A 25,428-nucleotide genomic window follows, 5' to 3' on the forward strand; every position below is an offset into this window, starting at 1 on the left:
ATTAAGATTATTCTATTATATTCCACTTGGTATTTCAATCAAATGAAAATCTTTGGGATTGTTCCATGTAAACCTCTTTGACAATGTCACCGTTCAAGAAAGCTAATTTTATAATCATTTGATGCATTTCAAGTTTGTTAATAGTTGCAATGACTATTGTCATAACCCAATTTTTGATCATTTTATTTTAATTATTATCATTATTTTATTTACTGAAAAGGATAAAAAAATGATGATGATGATAAAAAAATAATAATGATAAAAAAAACAAGTAAAATGAGATAAATGAAGAATGGATTAAAATTTGGGTTAAGGGCAACATGATTAGAAGTTTTGGGGTTTAATTAAACTTTGAAATTAATCTAATTAAGTTTGGAATTAATTTAATTAATCCAATTAAGGGTTTAATTGGAGAATTGATAAGTTTTGAGACTTAATTGAGCTTGGAATTAATTTAATTAATTCAATCAAGGGTTTAATTGGAGAATTGATAAATTTTTAGACTTAATTAAGCTTGAAATTAATTTAATTCATCCAATCAAGGGTTTAATTGGAGAATTGATAAGTTTTGAGACTTAATTAAGATTGGAATTAATTTAATTAATCCAATCAGGGGCTTAATTGGAGAATTGATAAGTTTTAGACTTAATTGGACTTTGGATTTAATTAAATTAATGAAATCAGGGACTTAATTGAAGAAATAGCAAAGTTTGGGGTTAATTGGGGACACGATTGCAGCAGATTAAAGTCCAAGGACTAACTTGTAAAAGGCGCCGAAATGCAGGGAAAATTACTGTCTAAACCAGGGGCTTAATTATAAAATTTGCAAAACTTCACGGGTCAAAGTGAAAATGGCCACTGTTTATCTCCAAACGGCGTCGTTTTGAAGGGACGTTGTTCATCTTCCTCTTTAAACCAGCGACCGTTTTCCACAGTAAAGGCCGAGAGACGTTGCAGTAGTAAATCGTCCGTTGGTTTCAGTTATGGGTGCCTTAATGGTGGCCGACCCTCAGCCTACCGCCCGTTATCAACCCGCCGAGCCCTATATAAACCGAGCAGCACCGAAGAGCAGAGGTGGGTTAGAGGGAGAGAGAGGGACGAACGAAACCAAAAGAGAAAAACACAAAGATACCAGCTGAATTTTTAAGTGTTTTTTTAAAACCCCATACCATAAGTGAACCCTTTCCTTACCAATACCGGCCTTAAAACAACGAAAACAGAAACAAACCGAGAGAGAGTAGAGAGATTTTAAAAAACAGAGCACTTGAATAATTTTTCAGACGAGAGCAGACGAAACAGAGACCCAGGAAAGGAATACAACGTGAGATACAAGCATAAGGAGTAAGAGGCAATTCGAAAACAGAAGTGTCATCTTCGGCAACCTCGCACAAATTCTCTGCAGGTAAGTCTGCTCTGTTTTCCCTTGCGTTTCGTTAATTCATTTTTGCCGCTTATTTTGAATTAATTAACAAAGGCCAGGCACGCGTGATTTGGATCACGCGTGCCTCATGTGGCCCAGCCGGGTCACTGGTTTGGGCCAGTGACCAGGCTGGGCTGGGCTGGGTGGGTAGAGCTGGGCCCAGCCCAAAAAAATAAAAAAAATAAAAAAAATAGAAAAGTAAAAAAGGGTAGAAAAAATAAAAAAATGTGTATGCATGAATAAAAATAATGTAAATTTACTGGTTTATTCACTGACGCCAGAGTCAGGAATAAAAATACCGGTTTAAATTTATATTATTTTTATTCGGTGTATTTTATTTTATTTAGCTAGAAAAATAAAAAATATGTGCATGCATAAAAAATCAATTTATTTTTTTTATTTATTCACTGGAGCTAGAGTAGGGAATAAAAAATATTGATCTAATTTTTCGTAGCTACGAATTTTTACCAACGCCAGAGTTGGAATTATTCGAGCTCGAATATTCACTGGCGCCAGAGTCAGGAATATTATAAACAAATCATCATAGCATAAGCGAATAAATGTTTAGCAATTGAAGACAAAACCAACAATGCAGTTTGCCTTAGGCAGAACGTTTAAGGGGTGATAATATCTTCCATTTTACGTAACCAATCCCGAGCCATAGAATCTCTGTTGACCAGTTAGGGTTCCTAGTGACCATAATACTAGGTGGCGACTCCTTAAACAAGACCTTTTTTTCTAAAAGAACCAGATGCCAGAAATCTGTTCTTTTTTCCATATTCAAGAATTAATTTTCGAGTCGCCGCAATGTCGGGTGCGACAACTATTGTCATAACATAATTTCTTACCCGTATATTTTTGAAAAAATAAAAATATCAAAAATACATTTTCAACATGTTTTGGCCAACTTTTGGTTATTTTATAATTTTTGATCATTTTTTTTCATATTTACAAATTTTTCAGAAAGTCTCGAAAAATACAAGAAGATTATGGAAGTGTGTGTAATATATTAGCACCTCAGAGTGAAAAGAACATTTGTTTTACTAGTATAATGGTGCGGTTGAGAATTCCTCAAAAAATTGAATTTGTTTTATTTAAAATTAATTTTTTTATATTTTCAGATCGTTTTATTTGATGTGCTGATGTTAAAATAATTTTTTAAAAAATAAAAAAAATATTATTTTAATACATTTATAAATAAAAATTAAGTACTTTTAACCACAACCGCTATATATTATATTCTCAAACACAAGGCCACTCTAAAAGAAAGCGGAGAAATTAGTTAGAAAGAATTAGCATAAAAAAATACTAAACATTCTATCTTAAAAAGAGAGAGAAAAATACACTCCAAAAATAGAGAGCAAAAAACGATGGCCCATCACACCGTCCAGTACACCCTGTCACTAAAGAAAAGAAAAAACCCAAATTCCCTTGAAAAAATTATGCCCTGCACTATATCAAAGTACCTCCATAACTAGCCATCCCTTTCTCTCTATCAAGCAACAAAAAACAAACGAGCCATCATCGGCACAACGCCCTTTTTATCTTCCACACACACTCTACACAGTCCTTAATTTTAGTAATAGTCCTTTATTACACTCTAGTGCCTAATTAAATAGATGTTGGTATCACCTCCACAAAGCTACACTTGGACAGTTTGCAAGTAAATTAATTAATATTTTTTAATTGTTTGGGATTACAGGTGGATCGTATTTTAAAAAAAAAATTAAATTGATATTTTTTAATTGTTTTGATATTCTGATATTAAAAATAAAAGAATTATCACTTAAATCTGTATGAGAATTTTATATTATAAAATTATTTGTGTAGCCTTAATCCGGAGAATAATCAAATATTGTTAATTTTAAGATGAAAACAAGTATGATTATGATAAAGTACTATCAAGACGTTAAGGAAAGCAAAATCCAAAGGCAATTGAAAAGTGAATGGAAAAGCGTCAGACAGAAGATAGTGAAAAACAAAGAAAAAGCAAGCTGTCAACACAGGCCTTTGGAATCTCAAACGTGTATCACATGAAGTTCTTAATTCCATGGAAGATTTGTAGTGGTGACTAATTTGTTAGATAATTACCCTCTCCATTTTGTATATGTTCTTCACTGTCGCTTCTGAATAGGCAGCAGGAAATTGTAGCAAAACAAGATTGAGAACAGAATCACACTGTCAACACTCATGCCACTGCTTCTAAACTGCATAGAAAGGGTACTGTAGTGGCCCATCTGAGAAATGAATGATTCATTCTGTCTGTACTGTAGTGGTCGGTACTCCTAAAGGCAAGAGCAGTTCCAGGTGATGCAGTGGATTAAGCCATTGATCTAACTGGCCCTGTATATATAGACCCGATTTGTCCAAACTCAAGCATATAAACAAAAAAAAATAAAAAAACATATCCAAAACAAGTTCACATCTTAAATAGGTTTAATTTAAAAGGACTAAATTAAGTAAATTATGGTTCATAAATCCTATTTTGACGCAAACCAATCTTAATTCCAATAAAGTCCATTTAAATAGTAGAGTTTTCACATAATTTTACCAAGATCTCTACTTTTAATCCCTACCATTTCTAAATCAAAGATGGAACACAAAGAGTCATATGCTGCGAAAAGAAAAGACAAAATCAAGGAAAGAGACATACTTGTATCACAGTGAGGTTTAGAAAACAAACATAGATATATTATCTCTAATTAAAAAAAAATCTCTCATTTCAAAAATACAAAAATATTTTGTCTTTTCATGCATATAATCAGATTCTAAAATTTGCATGCATGTTTTTATACAAAAAATAAAAATTTCATCTTCATCATACTTTGAAAAATACAAAAAAATCATTTAATGGGTATTACAACAAGTTTGCGATTATCCGTTAGGATTTGATTAAAATTTCAAATACAAACCTTTTTTTTTATTTTCTTTCCTGTTAAGATAGTTAGGTTTTAACATGATAAGATAAAAATCTCCTTACTGAAGAGAACTTTTGTTAAACCTTAAACAAATCTATTTTTTAGGCTTTAAAATGGTTAGGTTTTAACTTGATGAGATAAAGATTTCCTTACCGATGACAACTTTTCTCAAACCTTAAATAGACTAACAAATAGAAACACATTTTAGAACAAACAACAAAGCAGCTTACTATAGGTAAGTTGCACTAGGAGTGATACATTTTTCCTTTGCACAATCAGTTTCTTGCCCAGACTCTAGCAGACCTTTAGATTTTCTAGTGACCATAATACTAGGTGATAACTTTTTTTTTATTAATAAAAACAAGATTTTCTTATCCTTTCCATTTATATTTATCCTGATAACTCTGATCTTGAATGATGATCGTCGCTAAAGAATAATAATGTAAATGACTGGAACCATGGAATCTGAAGTAATAATCCATCTTTAAAATTTATTGTCAAGTCTTTGTTCGTGTTCAGCATCAATTTTTTGCCTCGTCAAGCAGAGAAAGATTAATAAAGCTAAAGCATCAGTACGAAGGCCACAAGTTGATACCTAACTCTACATTAATTTCTTGGGTCCAATCATTGGACCCACGGAATGTGAACATTGAGAAGTAATAAAGGTCATGCCTTATTAAGTGAAAGACTTGACAAGGTTTTCTGTCTTTTCTATGCCCAGCTAACGGCTCTGCTAAATTGCTTGATACATCATAAAATGAATTGATTTTTTGACGTTATCAGAAAAATAATGATGTATATGATTGAACCCATGGAATCTTTAAAATTTATGGTCAAGTCTTTGTTCATGTTCAGTATCTTTTGTTAATCTTCTGCATTTAATAAAGCTAAAGCATTAGTATGAAGGCCAAAAGCTGATAGCTTAACCTCCATTTCTGGGGTCCAATCGGAAAGTGAACATTGAGAAGTAATAATGCATCTTTAAAATTTATGGTCGAGTCTTTGTTTATGTTCAGCATCTTTTGTTTCCATTATGTCGATCTTTTGCATTGTCGAGCAGAGAAAGATAAATAAAAGCTAAAGCATCAGTATGAAGGCCAAAAGCAGATAGCTTAACCTCCATTTCTGGGGTCCAATCGGAAAGTGAACATTGAGAAGTAATAATGCATCATTAAAATTTATGGTCGAGTCTTTGTTTATGTTCAGCATCTTTTGCTACCATTATGTCGATCTTTTGCATTCATTATGTCGATCTTTTGCATTGTCGAGCATAGAAATATTAATAAAGCTAAAGCATCAGTATGAAGGCCAAAAGCTGATAGCTTAACCTCCATTTCTTGGGTCCAATCAGAAAGTGAACATTGAGAAGTAATAATGCATCGTTAAAATTTATGGTCAAGTCTTTGTTCATGTAATTCAGCATCTTTTGTTTCCATTGTCAAGTAATAATAATAACCACCGTCAGGTAAAGATCATTCTGTAATGCTGCTTTGAAAACCAAAAATTTAATGTTAATTTCAGGATATAAATTTCATTGGATCTACTTTCGTATAAAAAACAAACAAACAACTTCATTTCATGTGGATATAAATTTCAGCTCAAATATTATAGCCTTCTGCACTTGTAATTGCTCAACCGTTTTGTATTCAGAATATATTATTTATGCTATTCTCCCATGAAAGGTCACTACGTACAGAAACTGTCGCATGTGTGCGGTGTCGCGGCGAATATTCCACTTCAATCTAATGTATCTATCTGACAAATATGGGGAGACAAGAAATTCTTGTCTTTTATCGGTGGAAAATGGAATGGGAGTCGCCACCTAGAATTTTGGTCACTAGGAACCCTAACTGGTCTCAGAGATCGGGTACAGGGATTGATTGCTTAAAGGGAAGATATTAGCACCCCAAATACATCTTACCTAAGGTAAGCTGCATTATTTGATTGTCTGATAAAAAGCTAAGGTGTTATTATATTTCTAATTGTTGGTCCGTCTATGGTTCAAGAAAAGTCCTCCTCAATAAGGAGGTCCTTATCTTATCGGGTAAAATCCTAACCGTTCTAATATCTATATAAAAAAACTATATTTTTAATATCAGGAATACATTTTACGTATAAATTCGTAATCCCAGATACTAAAAGAAGACAAAAATATTTTTTTGGAATTTTTGAAATATTGGCCTAGTTCTCATGGCTCTAACAAACTTGTTATTAAAGCTAAAGTGCATGCTAAAACCTTTTTTTGAATTTTTTTTGTGTAAAAAAACAATATGATTTTTTTGTTTAATGAAAATACGATACGATGATTTTTTTTTATCTTTGAGAGACTTGACTGTATGCATGAAAAACAAAATATTTTTTTTAAAAAAAAAATTTTGCAAATGTTTTGACAAAAACCAGATATCAAAGTAGAAAACGTACAATCAACACGTTTTATTTTCAACAATATAAAAGTTCTCAAATTACAGTAGGGGCCACAAGATAAATCGAAATTTCTTTGTAAGTTCCTGCTGCTCCTACTGCCCCAAAGTCCTCACTGGATTCACTGAAACCATCGTGTTAATTTTGATATCTACCAAATTAACTAATATAATTTGTTTATGAAAATAGTTGCTGTAAGTATATGTTTCTAACGTAATTTCAAAATATGTTTTAATGAAAAACAAATATTAGTAAAATTTAAAATTAATAAAATACAAATAGTTTAAAATGTATAAATAACTTATATTTGGATTCTCTCTATGAAGTTCTTATTCCTTGACATGATTTTTAAGAGTTGGGAGTTACAAAAAGAAATTAATTTTTGTACTAAAAGTTTCTCTATATTGTTGGCAACTTAAATATATAAAGAACCCATATGTATTATATGAGGATAAGTCAAATATCAAAATATTTATTTTATTTTCCATGCCCTTGTGCATGCTTACAATTATTTTCATTTTAAAAAATTCTTTAACTTGGACTTTTGTTTTGAATTATAATAAATAATAAAACCATGCATACAAAAGAGAAAAAAAATCGTATTTCACTTTAATTATCATGTATTGATATTCAAATATTCCCAAAATAAATTAGTTAGTGTGCTGCTTCAATCAGAAGATTTGAATAATTTTCACTTGAATTTTCATAATTTTTTAATAATTAATAACGTGTAAGTTTAAGATTAATTTCACAATTGTATATTTTAATTTTTTTATTATCATGAATTTATTATTTGAATTTGATTAGTTACTAAGTGGTGCATAAATAATGTTTTTAAAATGCTAAAATCATATTTAGATTAGTCCAACGATTTAGAAAGGTTTATTCACTTTAATTGATATTAAAATTTATCTTCATTTTTTTTATTATTTTAAAGTATTATAAATTTTATCAATTTTAATTAACATTGAGAAAATATAATTTGTAATTAAAACAATAATCTAATAATATTTTATTAATTAAACATGATTATATATATATATATATATATATATATTTTATAACCTTTAGGCTATATTTGTATAACATCATAATTTAAATAATCTTTAAAAATTAACTAAGTGAATAAGCTTTCATAATTGTTATATATATATAATTTTTTATAATGAAGATCAATAAAGTAAAAAACTATAATGAATCTACAAAGTCAACGAAGATAAACTTTTAAAGAACCATCTTAATCTAAAAATTTAAACTATTAGATAAAGTTCTAAAATATAATTTATATTATTCTCTAACATACTTTCTCAAATAAAAATCTTGTGGGATTGATACTTTCACATGTTCAAACTACTTTGTGCTATTAATTAATTTTGATCTTAAGAGAGAACAAAGATGGTGAGTGTCATAACCCAATTTTTGACCTTTTTATTTTAATTATTTTATTTACTAAAAAAAATAATGAAAAACAAGTAAAAATAAAATAAATGAAGAATGAATTAAAATTTGGGTTAAGGGCAACATGATTGGAAGTTTAAAGATTTAATTAAATTCTTGACTAGTTTAATTAATCAAATTAAGGGTTTAATTGGAGAATTGATAAGATTTGAGACTTAATTAAGCTTGGAATTAATTTAATTAATCAAATTAAGGATTTAATTGGAGAATTGATAAGATTTGAGACTTAATTAAGCTTGGAATTAATTTAATTAATCCAATCAGGGGCTTAATTGAAGAATTGATAAGTTTTAGACTTAATTGGACTTGGATTTAATTAAATTGATGAAATCAGGGACTTAATTGAAGAAATATCAAAGTCTGGAGTTTAATTGGGGTCTAAATTGCAAAAATTAAAATCCAAGGACCAGCTTGAAAATGGCGCGGAAATGCAAGGATCCAATTACATTTTAACCAGGGGCTTGATTGCAAAAGTACAAGAATTACAAGGATTACATTGAAAGCAACCTTTAGAGCTGGAAAACGGAGTCGTTTCGCATTGACTGTTCACCGTCTTCTTCCTCAGCAACGGCTCCGCCATTAATGGCAGAGACGTTTCATCCGTTGGCAGTCACCGCTTACGTTTCATCATTGATGGTGCCTAAAGGGTCGGTTGCAGGGCGTTTATGAGGCTGGCTGTTACCACCGATTTTGGTCTTATAAAAGGAGAAGTAATGACAGAACAAGGGGGGAGGGAGAAAGGGAAAAACTGTGAGCGACCGAAAAGGAAAAAAAAGAAAAACGGTGAGCGACCGAAAAGGGGAAAAAATACCCAGAGGCTAAAAATCCCAGACGGAAAAAAACCCAGTAGACAGGGGGAAAGCTAAGCCCAGACACGAAAAAACCTAGTATTATGGTCACTAGGAACCCTAACTGGTCAACAGAGATTCTATGGTACGGGACTGGTTACGTAAAAGAGAAGATATTATCACCCCTTAAACGTTCACCCCTCTGGGTATTTTTTCCCCTTTTCGGTCGCTCACCGTTTTTCTTTTTTTTTTCCTTTTCGGTCGCTCACAGTTTTTCCCTTTCTCCCTCCCCCCTTGTTCTGTCATTACTTCTCCTTTTATAAGACCAAAATCGGTGGTAACAGCCAGCCTCATAAACGCCCTACAACCGACCCTTTAGGCACCATCAATGATGAAACGTAAGCGGTGACTGCCAACGGATGAAACGTCTCTGCCATTAATGGCGGAGCCGTTGCTGAGGAAGAAGACGGTGAACAGTCAATGCGAAACGACTCTGTTTTCCAGCTCTAAAGGTTGCTTTCAATGTAATCCTTGTAATTCTTGTACTTTTGCAATCAAGCCCCTGGTTAAAATGTAATTGGATCCTTGCATTTCCGCGCCATTTTCAAGCTGGTCCTTGGATTTTAATTTTTGCAATTTAGACCCCAATTAAACTCCAAACTTTGATATTTCTTCAATTAAGTCCCTGATTTCATCAATTTAATTAAATCCAAGTCCAATTAAGTCTAAAACTTATCAATTCTTCAATTAAGCCCCTGATTGGATTAATTAAATTAATTCCAAGCTTAATTAAGTCTCAAATCTTATCAATTCTCCAATTAAATCCTTAATTTGATTAATTAAATTAATTCCAAGCTTAATTAAGTCTCAAATCTTATCAATTCTCCAATTAAACCCTTAATTTGATTAATTAAACTAGTCAAGAATTTAATTAAATCTTTAAACTTCCAATCATGTTGCCCTTAACCCAAATTTTAATTCATTCTTCATTTATTTTATTTTTACTTGTTTTTCATTATTTTTTTTAGTAAATAAAATAATTAAAATAAAAAGGTCAAAAATTAGGTTATGACAGTGAGATTCGAACTAGTGATCTTTTGATCGACAATGCTCTAATATTATATTAAAACATCATCTCAATTTATAAAAATTGAAGCTATTAAGTAAGATCTCAATATATTATTTATATTATTCTTCACTATGGAAGAGGTGTGATTTCTCATCTTAGAAGTTATTAAATTTAATGAAAAATTCACTCCATATTGATTCCAAACTAAATAAAATATCACATAATATCGACGAGCTAGGTCTCCAATTTCCAGGGCCATAATTCTTAAGAACCAGTACATAATATCGACATGTATGAACTGAAAAGGCATTGAAATGATAGATCAAATAATAACAAATCGTAACTACGTGGAGATATTCAAAATACTCTGGTGACATGTATGAATTGCTACTGGAACCAGTTTTTTTCCATATAAAATGGTCAAGTCAATTTTTTTAAATTGATTATCTCGTAGTTTTTAAAACGTTGTAAAATTTGCATATTTGAATTCAATTCAATGTCTGAGATTTGAATTCATTCAATCTCGTAGTAATTATTCGAATATAATATATAATTATGAGTTATTATGCATTATTAATTCAACACTATTTTTGTTTCTATTATCCTCTCCCATGCATCTTATTGAATATATTACACTCAAAGAAACATCTCCCAAGCAATGTGAGAGCTTGTGTTTTATATCTTTTATCTCACAATTCATAGAAAATTAAATATCCATCACACTTTTTATATATATATATATAATAATGGAGAGAATTATATATAAAGCAGCCCATCAATTAAGTGGAGCTGAAAGATAAGACAGAATACAAAGAATCTGAAAAGAAAAAAAAACAAACTATTTGTGTGCCTCACAACTAGCCACCAGTCTTCACTCATGATACAATAAGCACGCCCTTCTGGTGTGTTGAGGAAAGATAGCAATATTTTGTTTAACTCAAATCTGGTTCAAGTTGGAAGTTTACTTGGCAATTCATCTTGGTGTGTGGCACCAATTCAGCATCTTTTAGCTGTTATTTTGTTATTTTGGCATCAAATTTACTTTTTTTAGCTGCTATTTGTAATTTTAGTTTCTTGGTTTGTTTATCATTTTATTTCATAAATCTGCTAAACTTGAGCTGTAAACAGATTTTTTATGTTTTATATGTCTCCTATCTTCGCCAAATCTTGACGTATTCTAATGCAATATTATACTTCTAAAAAAAAATAAGCATACCCATCTTCCACTTTGGACCACAAGATGTCACTTTATAAGCATACATTTTTTTTATATATAATAATGGAGAGAAATATTCCCTCCATATTGATTCCAAACTAAATAAAATAAACTTTAGGAAATAATTTATTTCTAATTGATATACAAACTTTTAAAAAATATGTATAAAAGAATGTATTGTATATACAATCTAACACCAATAGCAATAATAATAAAAAATTAAAATGAAGATTACTTTCAAAATGTAAGATTTAAATTAGAAAACAAAAAGATACAAAAGTCATTCAGTGGAATTGCCAGCAGAAATAACCATTATTATAAAATCATTTATTAAAATTTACATTTGTTTTATTAAAACTTGATATATTATCAAATAATCTTTTATATTAATAATTTATTTATCTAAATATTAAAAAAAAAGTGAGTCACGTGCAGAGCACTTCATGTAATTACTAGTGTCTCCCAAGATTTAAGTTAAGTTTCGAAACGAGCGTGTTTGAATAATCCTTTCAGATACACAAGTGCAAGAAGACTGAACATAAATAAGGTGTTAATTATAATTGAAAACATGAAACAATTTATATAGATCTCACATAATATCAACGAGCTAGGTCTCCAATTTCCAGGGCCATAATTCTTAAGAACCAGTACATGTTTTTCCTTCAATCTTTACTAGGAAGATTTAAATCAAAAGGAGGATCAAGGGAAACAAACCAAAAAAAAAGAAAAAAAAAGAATCAATAGATATGGAAACATGGCAAAACACACAAGAAATTAGCGGCCTGAAATTGTTTGAACTTGTAAGAAATATGCCCAAAAGGAATGTCATAACTATACACTTTTAATGTACAAAAAGTACTAAAAATTGTTAATTAATCCCTATTAATCATGTTTTAGCTAAAAAAATTTAACTAAGTACGTAAAACAACAATCGATCCAGCTCTCACCGTATCTAGAAGAACAACAGTTTCTTCCTTTTCTCTGGACTCAGCATTATTTCTCCCACTAACGATTTCAAGGAGAAGGATCCCAAAACTGTAGACATCGGCTTTCGCTGTCATGGTTCTCCGGATTGCATACTCTGGTGACATGTATGAACTGAAAAGGCATTGAGAAATGATAGATCAAATAATATCAAATCGTAACTACGTGGAGATATTCAAAATATTTAATTTAATTTATCCAAGTTGTTGTACAAATACAACCTATGTAATCCTATTAATTCTATTCTTAAGCCTAAACTCGGTAAAAAAAAATAAAAATTCCTAAGTTAAATAAGAAAAAAAAAAAAAAAAATGAAAAGCTAACCCAATTTGGGTTAAATACTCTGGTGACATGTATGGATTGCTACAACAACGAAATCATAGTTTAAACTGGAACCAATTTTTTTCCATATAAAATGGTCAAGTCAATTTTTACTTACAGATCTCCTCCTCCTCCTCCTCCTCCTCCTCCTGCTGCCCTAACCGCAACATGTGGATCCTCCTCCTCGTAAAGCTTTGCCAATCCAAAATCTGATATTTTCGGATTACAACTTGCATCAAGCAGAATATTATTGGCTTTTATGTTTCTGTGTATTATTTGAGGATTCCTTTCATGAAGATACTTCAAACCCTTCGCTATTCCCTTGCATATTATAAATCTTTTCGGCCAATCAATTCGCACTGTGGAATTTGTACCTGCAAATCCCCAAGTCAATAGTCAGCAGTCTGCCATGTTCTGGTTGTGAAAAAATGGTTGACTAAGGATCACCATAAGGTTTAATTAGTCCTTCGATTAGAACTAAACTCAACTAACACGTTTAATATGTAAGTGTAGTGCTTGAAAGATCAAACTATTCAATGAAAATTCTAAAGATTCAGAGCACTTGAAATATAGCCGGTCCAAACTACATTTCTAAAATTTTTAATTTTTTTTTATTAAAAATAATTATTTTTTATTTTTTTAGATCGTTTTTACGTGTTAATATCAAAAATAATTTTTAAAAAATAAAAAAATATTATTTTAATACATTTCTAAGCAAAAATCACTTTAAACCGTTATGACTACCACAATTTCAAATAGAGCCGTACACTATACAAGCGAAGGATAATGCTGTATAAAGAAAATAAAGGGGAACATAAAACCATATAAACTTTAAAAATTAACATACCATCCATCCTAAAATAATTTAGATGTGACATTTTATTGGTTATTTTTTGGATTGACTTTGAAAAATAAGACAAACACAATAAAATAAAATAAAATAATAAAATCCATGATTTATTAAAAATAATAAATATATTCACCTGCTCTTTGTATTTTTTTTTTAATGAAGTACTGGAAAATAACTATAAAATATTATTAGATACTCTTCTAGTACCATAAAATTTCACATTAAATCGGTATATCAGCTGGACATGTAATACTTATTAAAAAAAAACATTATTCTTTAACTCAAAAGTGTCAAAAGTTTTTCTTAATGGACCATGACTTTGTGTAAAAACACTTTATTTTTATCTTTTCAAGTATATTTACTGTTCATATTTACCAAATTAGAAGCAACATATATGGTTAGCAATATTTGCAAATGCCAAAATGGATCGATACTGAGAGATAAAGGAAATTACCAAATAAAACTTGTCAGAGCGAGCCAACTTCCATAAATTCGTAGATGAGTAAATGTAGGTGCCTTCTTGAATAAATATAAAGCAATTTAACAATGTTGTCGTGTTTCAAATCCTTGGCTTTCTTGACATAAACTTCAGTTGCTATTTCATCGACTGCATTTGATTGAGCGAATAGCTTCTTCACTGCTACAGTCAGATCTGTTAGAGTACAGTGAATGACAAGTGTAATATTGGTTAATAAATCTGTTAGTTAGTTAGTTAGTTAGAAAAGTTAGTTACATGCAGTTAAGTTGTTACAGTGCATTTATATATAAATAACTAACTAACTATAGAAAGTAATTAGATTGAATAACAGAAAAGAAGAAGGTTAATAAGGTTTTTCATTTTTCTCTCGTCTCTCACTCAACCTCTCTGTATCTACTACTGAAGTTACATGTTAACATGGTATCAGAGCTTATAGCTCACGCTTGAAGATCCTTTCTGATTGCTTCCGCATTCTATCTGCTCCTTCTCCACATTCTGATCTCTGATTGATAATCTGCTAATCTTTCAATGGTGACTGCTTCACAACTTCAACTTCTGCAATCTCCAATCACAGCTCTCATTTCTTCTATTCCTACGTCTGTTAATGTCAAGCTGGATGATTCAAACTACCTCAATTGGAACTTTCAGATGCAACTTTTGCTTGAAAGCAATGGCATTATGGGATATGTTGATGGATCAATTCATTGTCCACCTCAACTCAGCTCAGCTTCATGCGAGTCTGGAATCGCTTCTTCTCAAAATGATGAATTCATAGTCTGGAAAATGCATGACCGAGCCATCATGCAATTAATCACTGCTACATTATCTCCTATTGCTATGTCTTGTGCAATTGGTAGCACCAGCTCCGAGGATCTGTGGAATCGACTGAAGGAGCAGTTTTCAACAGTATCTAGAACCAGCATTTTTCAGATGAAATCTAATCTACAAACAATCAAAAAAGGAGCAGATTCGATTTCACAATATCTTCATCGTATTAAAAAAGCCAGGGACTATCTTTCAGCTGCTGGTGTATACTTTGCTGATGAAGATATAGTTATTCTGGCTCTCAATGGCTTGCCTATGGAGTATAACACATTTAGATGTGTTATAAGGGGACGAGAGAGTGTGATCTCATTGCATGATTTTCGTTCACAATTGCTTGCAGAGGAAGTGATTGTAGAGGCATCACCTCATGCTCCTCTAATGACAGCAATGGCTGCAACTACAGGTTTTTCTATGAATCATAGTTCATCTCAGGTTGTTAACAGAGGATTTAAGCCTTATAGTGGAAATAGAAACACTGGTAGAGGTCGTTTTCCTCAAGGAGCAAGACACTTTCACTCTAGACCAGTGTTTCCTTCTATGGCAAATGAACATCCACACTCTAATCCTGGCGTTCTTGGTCCTTCACCTAATCAGCAATTTCACAGTCACCCTGCATCCATGATGCCAATCTGTCAACTCTGCAATTCTGAGGGACATACTGCCCCGTTTTGTGATGCTTCTTCTTATAAGAAACCTAAATGTCATATATGTGGCAGACCTAATCACACTACCTGGTTCTGCTTCTATAATGACAAAGGACCAAACTATATTGGCATGCATCCTACTCCTGCTTATCCTTCTCAGCAGTCCTATCCCACACAATCACCAACTATGCAGCATTCCTCATATCGAGCCCCATCACCACATCTCTCATTCTCCTCTGCTCGTTTTCCAGACTCACAGCCTACTATGCAAGCCATGCACACCATGGTCAACTCTGCACCGCCAGCATCCAATGCTTCAGGATCCTCTCAAGTATGGCTCACTGATTCTGGTGCCACTAATCACATGACAGCAGATTTGAATAATCTGACATTGGCCTCACCATATCCAACCACAGACACAATTCAAACTGCCAATGGTGAAGGTTTGACAGTATCTCATGTTGGTCAGTCTGTCATTAATTCTTCTATGTCTTCACTCAAGTTGGCTTCTGTGCTACTTGTTCCTCAATTAACTCAGAATCTATTATCAGTCCATCGGCTTTGCCTTGATAATAATTGCTGGCTTATTTTTGATGCATTTTGCTTTTGGATTCAGGACAAAGCCACCAGGAGGATTCTTTACAGAGGCTTGTGCAGTAATGGCCTATATCCTATCCATGCTTTTTCACCAGCGTCTTCTACTCAGCCATCACCAGCTCAGGCATTTCTTGGCCAACTTGTTCAGTCCAATCTATGGCACCATAGGTTAGGACATCCCACAAATTCTGTCGTTTCTCTCATGCTGAATAAAGCTCATATTCATGTTCCTAAAACTTCTTCCCCTATGATGTGTCATCCCTGTCTTGCAGGGAAAGTTAGCAAACTGCCTTTCCCTAAGCATCATCATACATTCGTTTCTCCATTTTCCACTATCCATACTGATTTATGGGGACCTGCACCATGTATCTCAGTGGATGGTTATAAATATTACACTATCTTTGTTGATGAATGTACACGTTATTGCTGGTTATTTCCCTTGGTCAATAAGTCTGATCTGTTTTCTACATTTGTTGCCTTCCATTCCTATCTTGTTACACAACACTCTGCCACTGTTAAAACTCTGCAGACTAATGGGGGGGGAATACACCTGCAATCGTTTGAAACAATTTCTCACTAACAAAGGCATTGTCCATCACCTCTCATGTCCACACACCCCTGAACAGAATGGGGTAGCTGAGAGGAAACATAGACATATTATGGAGACCACAATAACTCTATTGCACACTGCCAAATTACCATCTCAATTTTGGTCTTATGCATGTTTAACAGCTACATACCTCATCAACCGAATGCTCACTCCAGTTCTTCTTCACAAGTCTCCTTTTGAGATGTTATTTGGGTCTTCCCCAGCTCTTAATCACCTTAGGATTTTTGGTTGTGCCTGTTTTCCTCTCCTTCGCCCTTATAATCATAGCAAACTGCAGCCAAAAACATCAAAGTGTGTGTTTCTTGGATATGGCATCAAGTACAAGGGTTATTTGTGCTATCATGTGCTTACTCTGCGATTGTTTGTTTCAAGACATGTTATATTTGATGAAAAACAATTTCCATATCCTGAATCCTCCCATATCTCCTCACCCACAGTTCAGTCCTCACCATCATATTCCTCCTCCACATGTCCTGTGCTTCTTGTTAATACAGAGAACACAGTTATTCCTTCCTTCCCTGGTTCTCCTTCCTACCATACACCTGCTTTATCTACAGTTTCTCCTAGTCCTCGATCCATTACTGCTTCTACTCAAGCTTCTTCTCCTCCTCCTGTGGCGCCTGATATTAGTATCAGTTCTACTGCATTTACTCCTGACAACTTGCAAGTGGTCCTGTCCATTCCTTCTCTAAATTTGCATCCTATGCAAACCAGAAGCAAAAGTGGCATTAATAAACGGAAGGCCTTCTTAGCCAGTATTCAGGACTCCAGTGCAGTTGATCTGTCTTTGATAGAACCAGCTACTTACAAATCTGCTATCAAAGCTCCTGTATGGTTACAGGCCATGCAAGATGAAATTCATGCCTTACATACTCAAGGCACCTGAAGTCTTGTTCCCTTACCAGCAAAAAGGAACTTGGTGGGATGCAAGTGGATTTTCAAGATTAAACGTCATTCGGATGGATCTATTGCTAGACACAAGGCACGGCTGGTTGCAAAAGGGTTTAGTCAAGAACCTGACTTGGATTATGGTGACACCTTTAGTCCTGTGGTGAAACCTGCCACCGTCCGCCTGGTTCTTGCACTTGCTGCTCATTTCAGTTGGCCCCTCAGACAACTAGATGTCAAAAATGCATTCCTGCATGGCATCCTTCAAGAAGAAGTTTACATGTCTCAGCCCCCTGGCTTTGAAGATATATTGCATCCTCAGCTTGTATGCAAACTGCATAAATCCCTCTATGGCCTAAAACAGGCGCCTAGAGCCTGGAATGATCGATTTACTCAGTTTCTGCCTTCCTTAGGTTTTGCCACAACCTATTCTGACTCTTCCTTGTTTGTCAAGCATGTTGGTCCTCATATTGTAGTGCTGCTACTCTATGTGGACGATATTATCATCACAGGCAGTGCATCTGCAGCAATCTTACAGGTTATTTGCGCTCTCACTACTGAGTTTGATATCACGGACTTAGGCTCCCTTCATTATTTCTTGGGCATACAGATTACTCACACCTCTACTGGTCTGTTTCTGTCCCAATCTAAATACGTTGAGGATTTGCTGCTTAAATCTGAGATGGTTGATGCTAAACCATGTGATACTCCATGTCTCCCTTATCATCGCCTACTCAAAGAGGATGGGGAACCATATCCTAATCCTACAGTATATCGCAGCATTGTAGGGGCTCTGCAGTACTTGACCTTTACACGTCCTGACATTGCATTTTCTGTGCATCAAGTTTGCCAATTTATGCAGAATCCAATGGTGTCTCATTTCACTGCTGTGAAACGAATTTTACGTTATCTTAAGGGCACACTGCATGTTGGTATTTCTTATACAAAGGGAGATTTGCAGTTAAAGGCTTTCAGTGATGCTGATTGGGCAGGGGACCCTAATGACCGACGTTCCACAACTGGTTTGGTGATCTTTTTGGGAAACAATCCTATATCATGGTCCTCCAAGAAGCAACAAACCGTGTCCAGATCATCCACAGAAGCTGAGTATCGTGCGTTATCTTTTACTGCAGCTGAGGTGGATTGGCTCAAGCAGTTACTAGTCTTCCTGCATATTACCTTACCTCATGTTCCTGTTATGTTCTGTGATAATCTCTCTGCCATTGCTCTATCCTTTAATCCTGTTCAGCATCAACGGACCAAACACATTGAGGTTGATGTGCATTTTGTTCGTGAACGTGTTTCACAGAAGCAATTGTCAGTCCAATTTGTCTCCTCACGGGAACAGTTTGCAGATATCCTCACGAAGGGGTTGAGTGCCCCTCTATTTCGCACTCATTGCTGCAATCTCAGGCTTACTTCTTCACGAGCCTGATCTTGAGGGAGGATGTTAGAGTACAGTGAATGACAAGTGTAATATTGGTTAATAAGTCTGTTAGTTAGTTAGTTAGTTAGAAAAGTTAGTTACATGCAGTTAAGTTGTTACAGTGCATGTATATATAAATAACTAACTAACTATAGAAAGTAATGAGATTGAATAACATAAAAGAAGAAGGTTAATAAGGTTTTTCATTTTTCTCTCGTCTCTCACTCAACCTCTCTGTATCTACTACTGAAGTTACATGTTAACAAGATCTTGCAATATTTGAGCCTGCAGTTATGCCAAATCAAAGTGAAGAAAGGTTGAAGAACATCAAAGTTATTCCTTAAAAGAAAAAAATTAAGGAACAAGAGATTTGTTTTACCCTGTATACTATCCCAGAACGTCCGCTACCAAGCTCCATCTTGGGACTAAATTTTTTTGTTGCATCAATGATCTGCTTAAGGGTGAAAGTTCTTTCTCCAATCTTCACTGTGGTTTCTATATGTTCCAATAACACATGGGTTAAGTGGATCAAACCACAATTATTTAAGAATTATTCAGACAGAGAACACATTATGTTCATAGATTTTCTTCACTTCGTGTTTACCTCGCAATTCTCTGTCTCCTATCCAGCCCATTCTCCACATGAAGGCCAACAACAGCAGCAGAAACAAAATACAGCCTACTGCAATCAACGCAATTTCCCAATCATGCAGTTTTCTGGGAACTTGGGGAACATATAGAAAACAATGGTTGTCAGCCAAGCAATAAACTATTCTCACACAGATAGTGAAGTGAGCAACAGAATCCTGGGTTTTAGCAGACAAAATGAAAAGTATTGAAGTTTGCGCTTCCTACCACGAGTGATCGAAACAGCTGATATGAGAGGTCCATTGAGACCAGGTGGGTTGTATAGAGATCCCTTGCCAGCCCAGAAGAACTTGATCTCTAACGAACCATCATTTATTTTAACCTTGAATTGTAGTCGTCTTTCTTCATGTTCTTTCCCAGGGATTTCCTTTATGTTGACATCTTTCTTTACAATCATTCCCTGCAACCAAGACTTCCTTAAGAGTGTGTCATTAGCACGTAAATTAGTTTTCTGGACAAGCGAAATACTTACCTGAATATATATATCAAACACTCGTTTTCCTGATGTGCTGTAATCTTCACTCTTAGAATATAATGCTTTAGCAAAGTGAAGTGTCACAATGTACTTGCCTTTACGCAAGCAGAGGCCATAATACGTTAGAGAGACGGGAGCAAGGCGAAAATTGTTGTCTATGTTTGCCTTAGAGTTAGTAATTTCACACGTCAAGTTTCTTACTAAAGTACTGGCATTGACTTTTGCCCAGAGGTAGTCCCCAGCATAGCTATAAGCCCAATCCTCAGATGGACTAAGATTAAAACTTGATAATGAGGTATCGTTATGATAATGATTTTTTCCGTCATCTACTTCCTCACCACCACTATTTATAAACAAGGAATTACCTGCAAGAAAACTTATTTTGAGTACAAACATGATTATTTACCATAAGAAACTCAGCCAGTATAATTAGAAGAGAGAAATTCTCTATCTAATAAAAAGAATGAACTTACGCCTTCGATTTCCTCCGCATCTCATCTATGAAAGACCTAAGAGTTAACACCCAGAAATTTGTTAGACATGCTTCAAGAATATCACTCTTATTGCAGAAAATTATGGTACCACATACCTAGTCGGGTGACTTAAATTAAGCACCAAGATCATGAAATTAAACCAAGGAAATAAATATCAATGAGAAATATTCATTAGTGATTTATGAAAGTCAATAAATCTGTTAAAAAGGAAACAAAATGGATAGGAGTTTGGTCCGCTCCTTGCATGTTTACATCCTGCAATCCCAAGCATGTTATATTTTCACATGTCACGTTGAAGTTATTGTATGAAAGATCCCTGCAAGTTAACAATTCATAAAATTGATTTGAAATTGATCTTCATGAATTGGCAAGTTAACAATTCATAAATTACACTAAATTGGCATTAATTAATTAAATTGATTGGTCTTTTTAATAAAATTCTCTTAATCTTCTCATCTCCCAGAGTTGACTAAATATATTGAAATTGCCATTGCACTTTTTGCAAAAGCAGTGTTTTTTTTTATGAGTCTTTCACCTTCTCTTACATGCTTTTCCAAAACTCTTTTTTCCAAAATATCTTTTTATAGTATGTCATTTTATTAAAAAAAAAAAACAGCTATTATCATGACTAGATTCCATAAATTACTAAATAAACAAAGATTGAATCTTATAGTGTAGTTATTAAATATAATTTGATAAATTGATATAGAAAAACGCATAATCTAAAATCTTACCCGAGCTAAAATTCATGTTAAACTAAAAAGAAATCTTGATTAGGTGAAGTCCAATTGATTCACCTATATTTTTAGTAATTTTATTAACTTGAGGTTAATTTAAAGAATTTTCTTTAATAAAATAAAACAATGTTGTCTTATTTAAAAATAACTTAAATTAACTGGGATATATATATCTCTCAAATTAATTTGATAATTTAAACCATTTTTCGAGTTAGTTTCCGATTTCGAATCGATAACTACAATCATTCTACACCTATACACTCTCGGAAAAAGATAATGATATTCATTTTTCTCGAAGGAAACTGTTGGTCCACCCATGTTCACCCTAGCTATGAACAGTCTCCAGAGCCTGCCAGGACAGGCCTTTGAATCTCCGCACTGGATTAAAAGTTTCAGCATCATCTGTAATGAGCTCATCAGGAACTGAAACGACTTCCAAGGCATTTAAGAAGGCAAATGAATTGCCTGAAGGAGTGATTGTAGAAACACAAATTTTCTACCAATCAAACTTCGCCATGTGTTATTTTATTCTTTAAAAAAAAGAATAAAATAAAATTGAAATAAATGACATGAAAAATAAATGAGCCTTCATATATTTCTTGGCCAATGAAAAGTTGACACTTGGGATGAGATATTCAAGATATCTTATCATAAATGCAAGATCACGTCAGATATCTTGTCATAAATGCAAGATTCCGTCAATAAATATCAACCAATAAAATTATGCCATGTGGCATTGGAAAAGGACATGAGAGCCCCTACAGATCTCTATAAATAGAGGGCCTCAACCTAAAGGCAATGGACCGCGAGAGATACAAATTTCCTTCAAGACAAGCTCTTTAAGCAAGGAAGCTCTCTCTCTCTCTCTCTTCAAACAAGGAAGCTCCTCTTAAAGAGTTCTCAAGCCTCCTTAATCTACGCTTGAGTCTACAAAGAACGAAGCTCTGTTGGATCAAGTCTAAACGCCCCATAAGAGTTCTTCAACAACACTTTGAAGACACATCAAAGGTACTCTTCAAAGCATCAAATCACCAAATCTCGCTTCGCAATACACGCCCAAATTCGTGTTCTTGCAAAGCACAAATCTCGGCTTGATTACTCAAATAAATCAAGTCGCCATACATCAAATCCAAGGGAAGAATCAGAGGATTGTCTTGTTCTTTTGAAAGAATATATTACATAGAGATTGTACCCATTCATATATTTAATAAAATCATATATTTGTACACGTGTGCTTGTTTAATTTCAGGTGCTCAAAATTGTGTCTACAAATTTCTGGCGACTCCACTGGGGAAATCTCTACCTCTCATCTCTTCCCTTCAAGAAAGAATTTTCAACAAACTCTCAATGGCAACTAGGAGGAACATGATCACCATTGTCGCTTCGGAAAGCAACAAGGCTACTTGTTCAAGTCGCTGACATACCATTGAAGATTCTTCAACTCCGCCATTGAAAACAAAATCCATCGTTGAGTTGTATGCACAAACTAAGCCGACTCTCAAGTTGAAATCAACTTCGAATGTAAGAGGGGCACAAGATCTCGCCTCAAAGATGAAGCCACAAGTAACTCCACTACAAAAGTCAAGTGGGGCACGTGAAATTCTCTTCGACACGCAATGTGACTTCGACAATTCACTTATAGAAGCTTTTCCATGTCAATCACCAAGTAAGGCTTCGGGTTTTGGCACCATGTCAGTGATGATGATCGAGACAACATCTTTGGAGGATCAAGTGACTAACTTGACAAAACTCGTCGAGGGGCTTTCGACTTCACTCAAGGAAAAAGAACACGAGATAGCAAAGTTGATGAACAAGCTTGAGAGCATGAACGAAGGAGGCCAAACCTCGGCTACCAAGGCTTTACAAGTAGATCAATCAGATGTCATTGAGGATTCTACAATTAGAGCTGCAAGGAATATACGCGGTATTTCTGATGGTATCTTCACCACAAATCAACTGAAAGAACTCATCAAGGAAGCCATCACAGATCAGGTGGAAAGCTCAATTCAACCTTCGTATTCGTATGCGAAGCCGTACACCCAAAGAATCGACCTGTTAAAGATGCCTCTAAGTTACCATCCACCAAAGTTTCAACAATTTGATGGCAAGGGAAATCCTCGGCAACATGTAGCTCACTTCGTGGAGACTTGCAACAATGCCGGAACTAATGGCGATCTCATGATAAAACAGTTTGTTCGTTCCTTGAAAGGTAATGCCTTCGATTGGTACACTGACTTGGAGTCTGGCTTGATCGATACTTGGGAGCAACTGGAGCGCAAGTTTCTTAACAGATTTTACAGCACTCGTCGTGTGGTTAGTATGATTGAACTACTAATGCACGTCAATGGAAGGAAGAGCTTGTCATTGACTACATTCATCGATGGAGAAACCTTAGCCTCAACTGTAGAGATCGGCTCACAGAAACTTCTGCGTTAGACATGTGTATTCAAGGGATGCATTGGGGACTACGCTATATTTTACAAGGTATCAAACCAAAGTCTTTTGAAGAATTGGCTACTCGAGCACATAAAATGGAACTTAGCATCGCGGCGGCTGAAAGCTCATCATTACCTATGCAAGAGCCAATGAGAAATAAGCTTGAAGGTCATAGATTTGAAAAGAGCACTGCAAAGGTCGAGGGAAAGCAATCTTTAGTACTTAACTCGACGACCATAAGGGTACCAGCTGGAGTTAAGAGGAATGATCGGGCGACATCAGCTACTTTTCAAAAAGGTGAAAGAAAGAAACCATCCCTGAAAGAACGACAAGAAAAGGTGTATCCATTCCCCGACTCAGACATATCTAGGATGCTGGATGATTTGCTTGAGGCAAATATCATTGAGTTACCAGAGGTGAAGCGCCCCGATGAAGCAAACCAAGTGGACAATCCAAACTATTGCAAATACCATCGCTTGATCAGTCATCCCATAGAGAAGTGCTTTGTGCTAAAAGATAAGATCATGAGGCTACACGAGAATGGAGATATCGTTTTCGATAATGAAGTAGCAGCCTCTAATATCACAACCATGGTCAATTTAGGACCACACCAGTCACTCCCTACAATAAGTTTTGGCTCCTTTGAACCTATAAAGCTTGACATCATTTTGCCTACGAGCTTCACTGCATCCTCAAGTCAAACTCCATGTATAACCCTTGCACCTCATGTTGACAACTCGAAACTTGATTCATCTGAAAATTATGATGACAAAGGATGGACTTTAATCATGCATAGAAGAGGAAGGAAGAGGCACATACAGATGACAAAGCCAACTAGAATGAGGATCTCAATGGTAACGAAGCTAATTGATGAGCCGATACGCCGAAAGATTTAACAAAAATCCATACCAGTTAAAAATGAGGGTTTTTCAACTCAAAGTCTAAGGAAGCCTGTTACACTGAATGGGTACATGCCAATAGAGACGAGAAGGATTGAAAATGCACTTGCTGCTTGCTATCATATTGATAAAGAGAAAACTCTTATTGAACCTGTCATGAAGGAAAGTCATGCTCACTCTTCAAACTTGGCTCATGGTGTTTGCATAACAGAGATATCCTTCAACGATGAAAACTTGTTGCTTGGATCAAAACTCCATAATCGGTTGTCGTTCATTAAAGGATATGTTGATGAAAAGATGGTGAATCGTATCTTGATGGATGATGGCTCGGCGATCAATATACTACCTCTTAAGACTATGAAAGAGCTGGGGATTCCTATGGATGAACTCTTCCCAAGACATCTGATGATTCAAGGTTTGAATCAAGAAGGGCAAAACGCCATAGGAAAGATAAGGCTTGCGATACACATGGAAGATATGAAGTTCAATGCACTTTTCCATGTCATAGATGTCAAAACTACTTATAATATGCTACTTGGACGACCATGGATACATGAAAATGGTATCATCTCCTCAATGCTCCACCAATGTTTTAAGTATTGCCAAGATGGGGGCAACAAATTCCTCTCCAAATGGGATGACCCTTATATGGTTCAAGAATTCTACACCAACGGAGCTTACAAAATTGTTGATGAGAATGGATTGAGGATTGGGCCTATCAACGGCAAATTCTTGAAAAGATATTATGCTTGAAATCTGATGTAGCTCCTGGCCTGCATGAGCTAAAACTGCGAAAGGCAAAAAAAAAAAAAAACAAACAAAACAA

At 34.4% G+C, this 25,428-nt stretch overlaps 2 protein-coding genes across 2 annotated transcripts in view; one reads left to right on the top strand and one right to left on the bottom strand.

Annotated features, from left to right (window-relative positions):
* Nucleotides 1-25,428, top strand: part of LOC18106030 (putative MO25-like protein At5g47540) — a 71,578-nt gene that overhangs the window by 26,596 nt on the left and 19,554 nt on the right. The gene's annotated exons all lie outside the window — the stretch shown is intronic.
* LOC7453691 (probable LRR receptor-like serine/threonine-protein kinase At1g53430) lies at nt 12,730-20,500 on the bottom strand. Its single transcript, XM_052456663.1, has 7 exons — nt 20,034-20,500; nt 19,769-19,961; nt 19,518-19,637; nt 19,293-19,408; nt 19,179-19,198; nt 13,900-14,093; nt 12,730-12,969 (listed from the first exon to the last, which is right to left on the bottom strand). Exons 1-6 carry the CDS (start codon nt 20,430-20,432, stop codon nt 13,913-13,915), a joined length of 1,029 nt encoding a protein of 342 aa, XP_052312623.1. The 5' UTR covers nt 20,433-20,500; the 3' UTR covers nt 12,730-12,969; nt 13,900-13,912.

The sequence above is a fragment of the Populus trichocarpa genome, chromosome 10, assembly GCF_000002775.5.
Source record: "Populus trichocarpa isolate Nisqually-1 chromosome 10, P.trichocarpa_v4.1, whole genome shotgun sequence".
Classification (NCBI taxonomy): Eukaryota; Viridiplantae; Streptophyta; class Magnoliopsida; order Malpighiales; family Salicaceae; genus Populus; species Populus trichocarpa.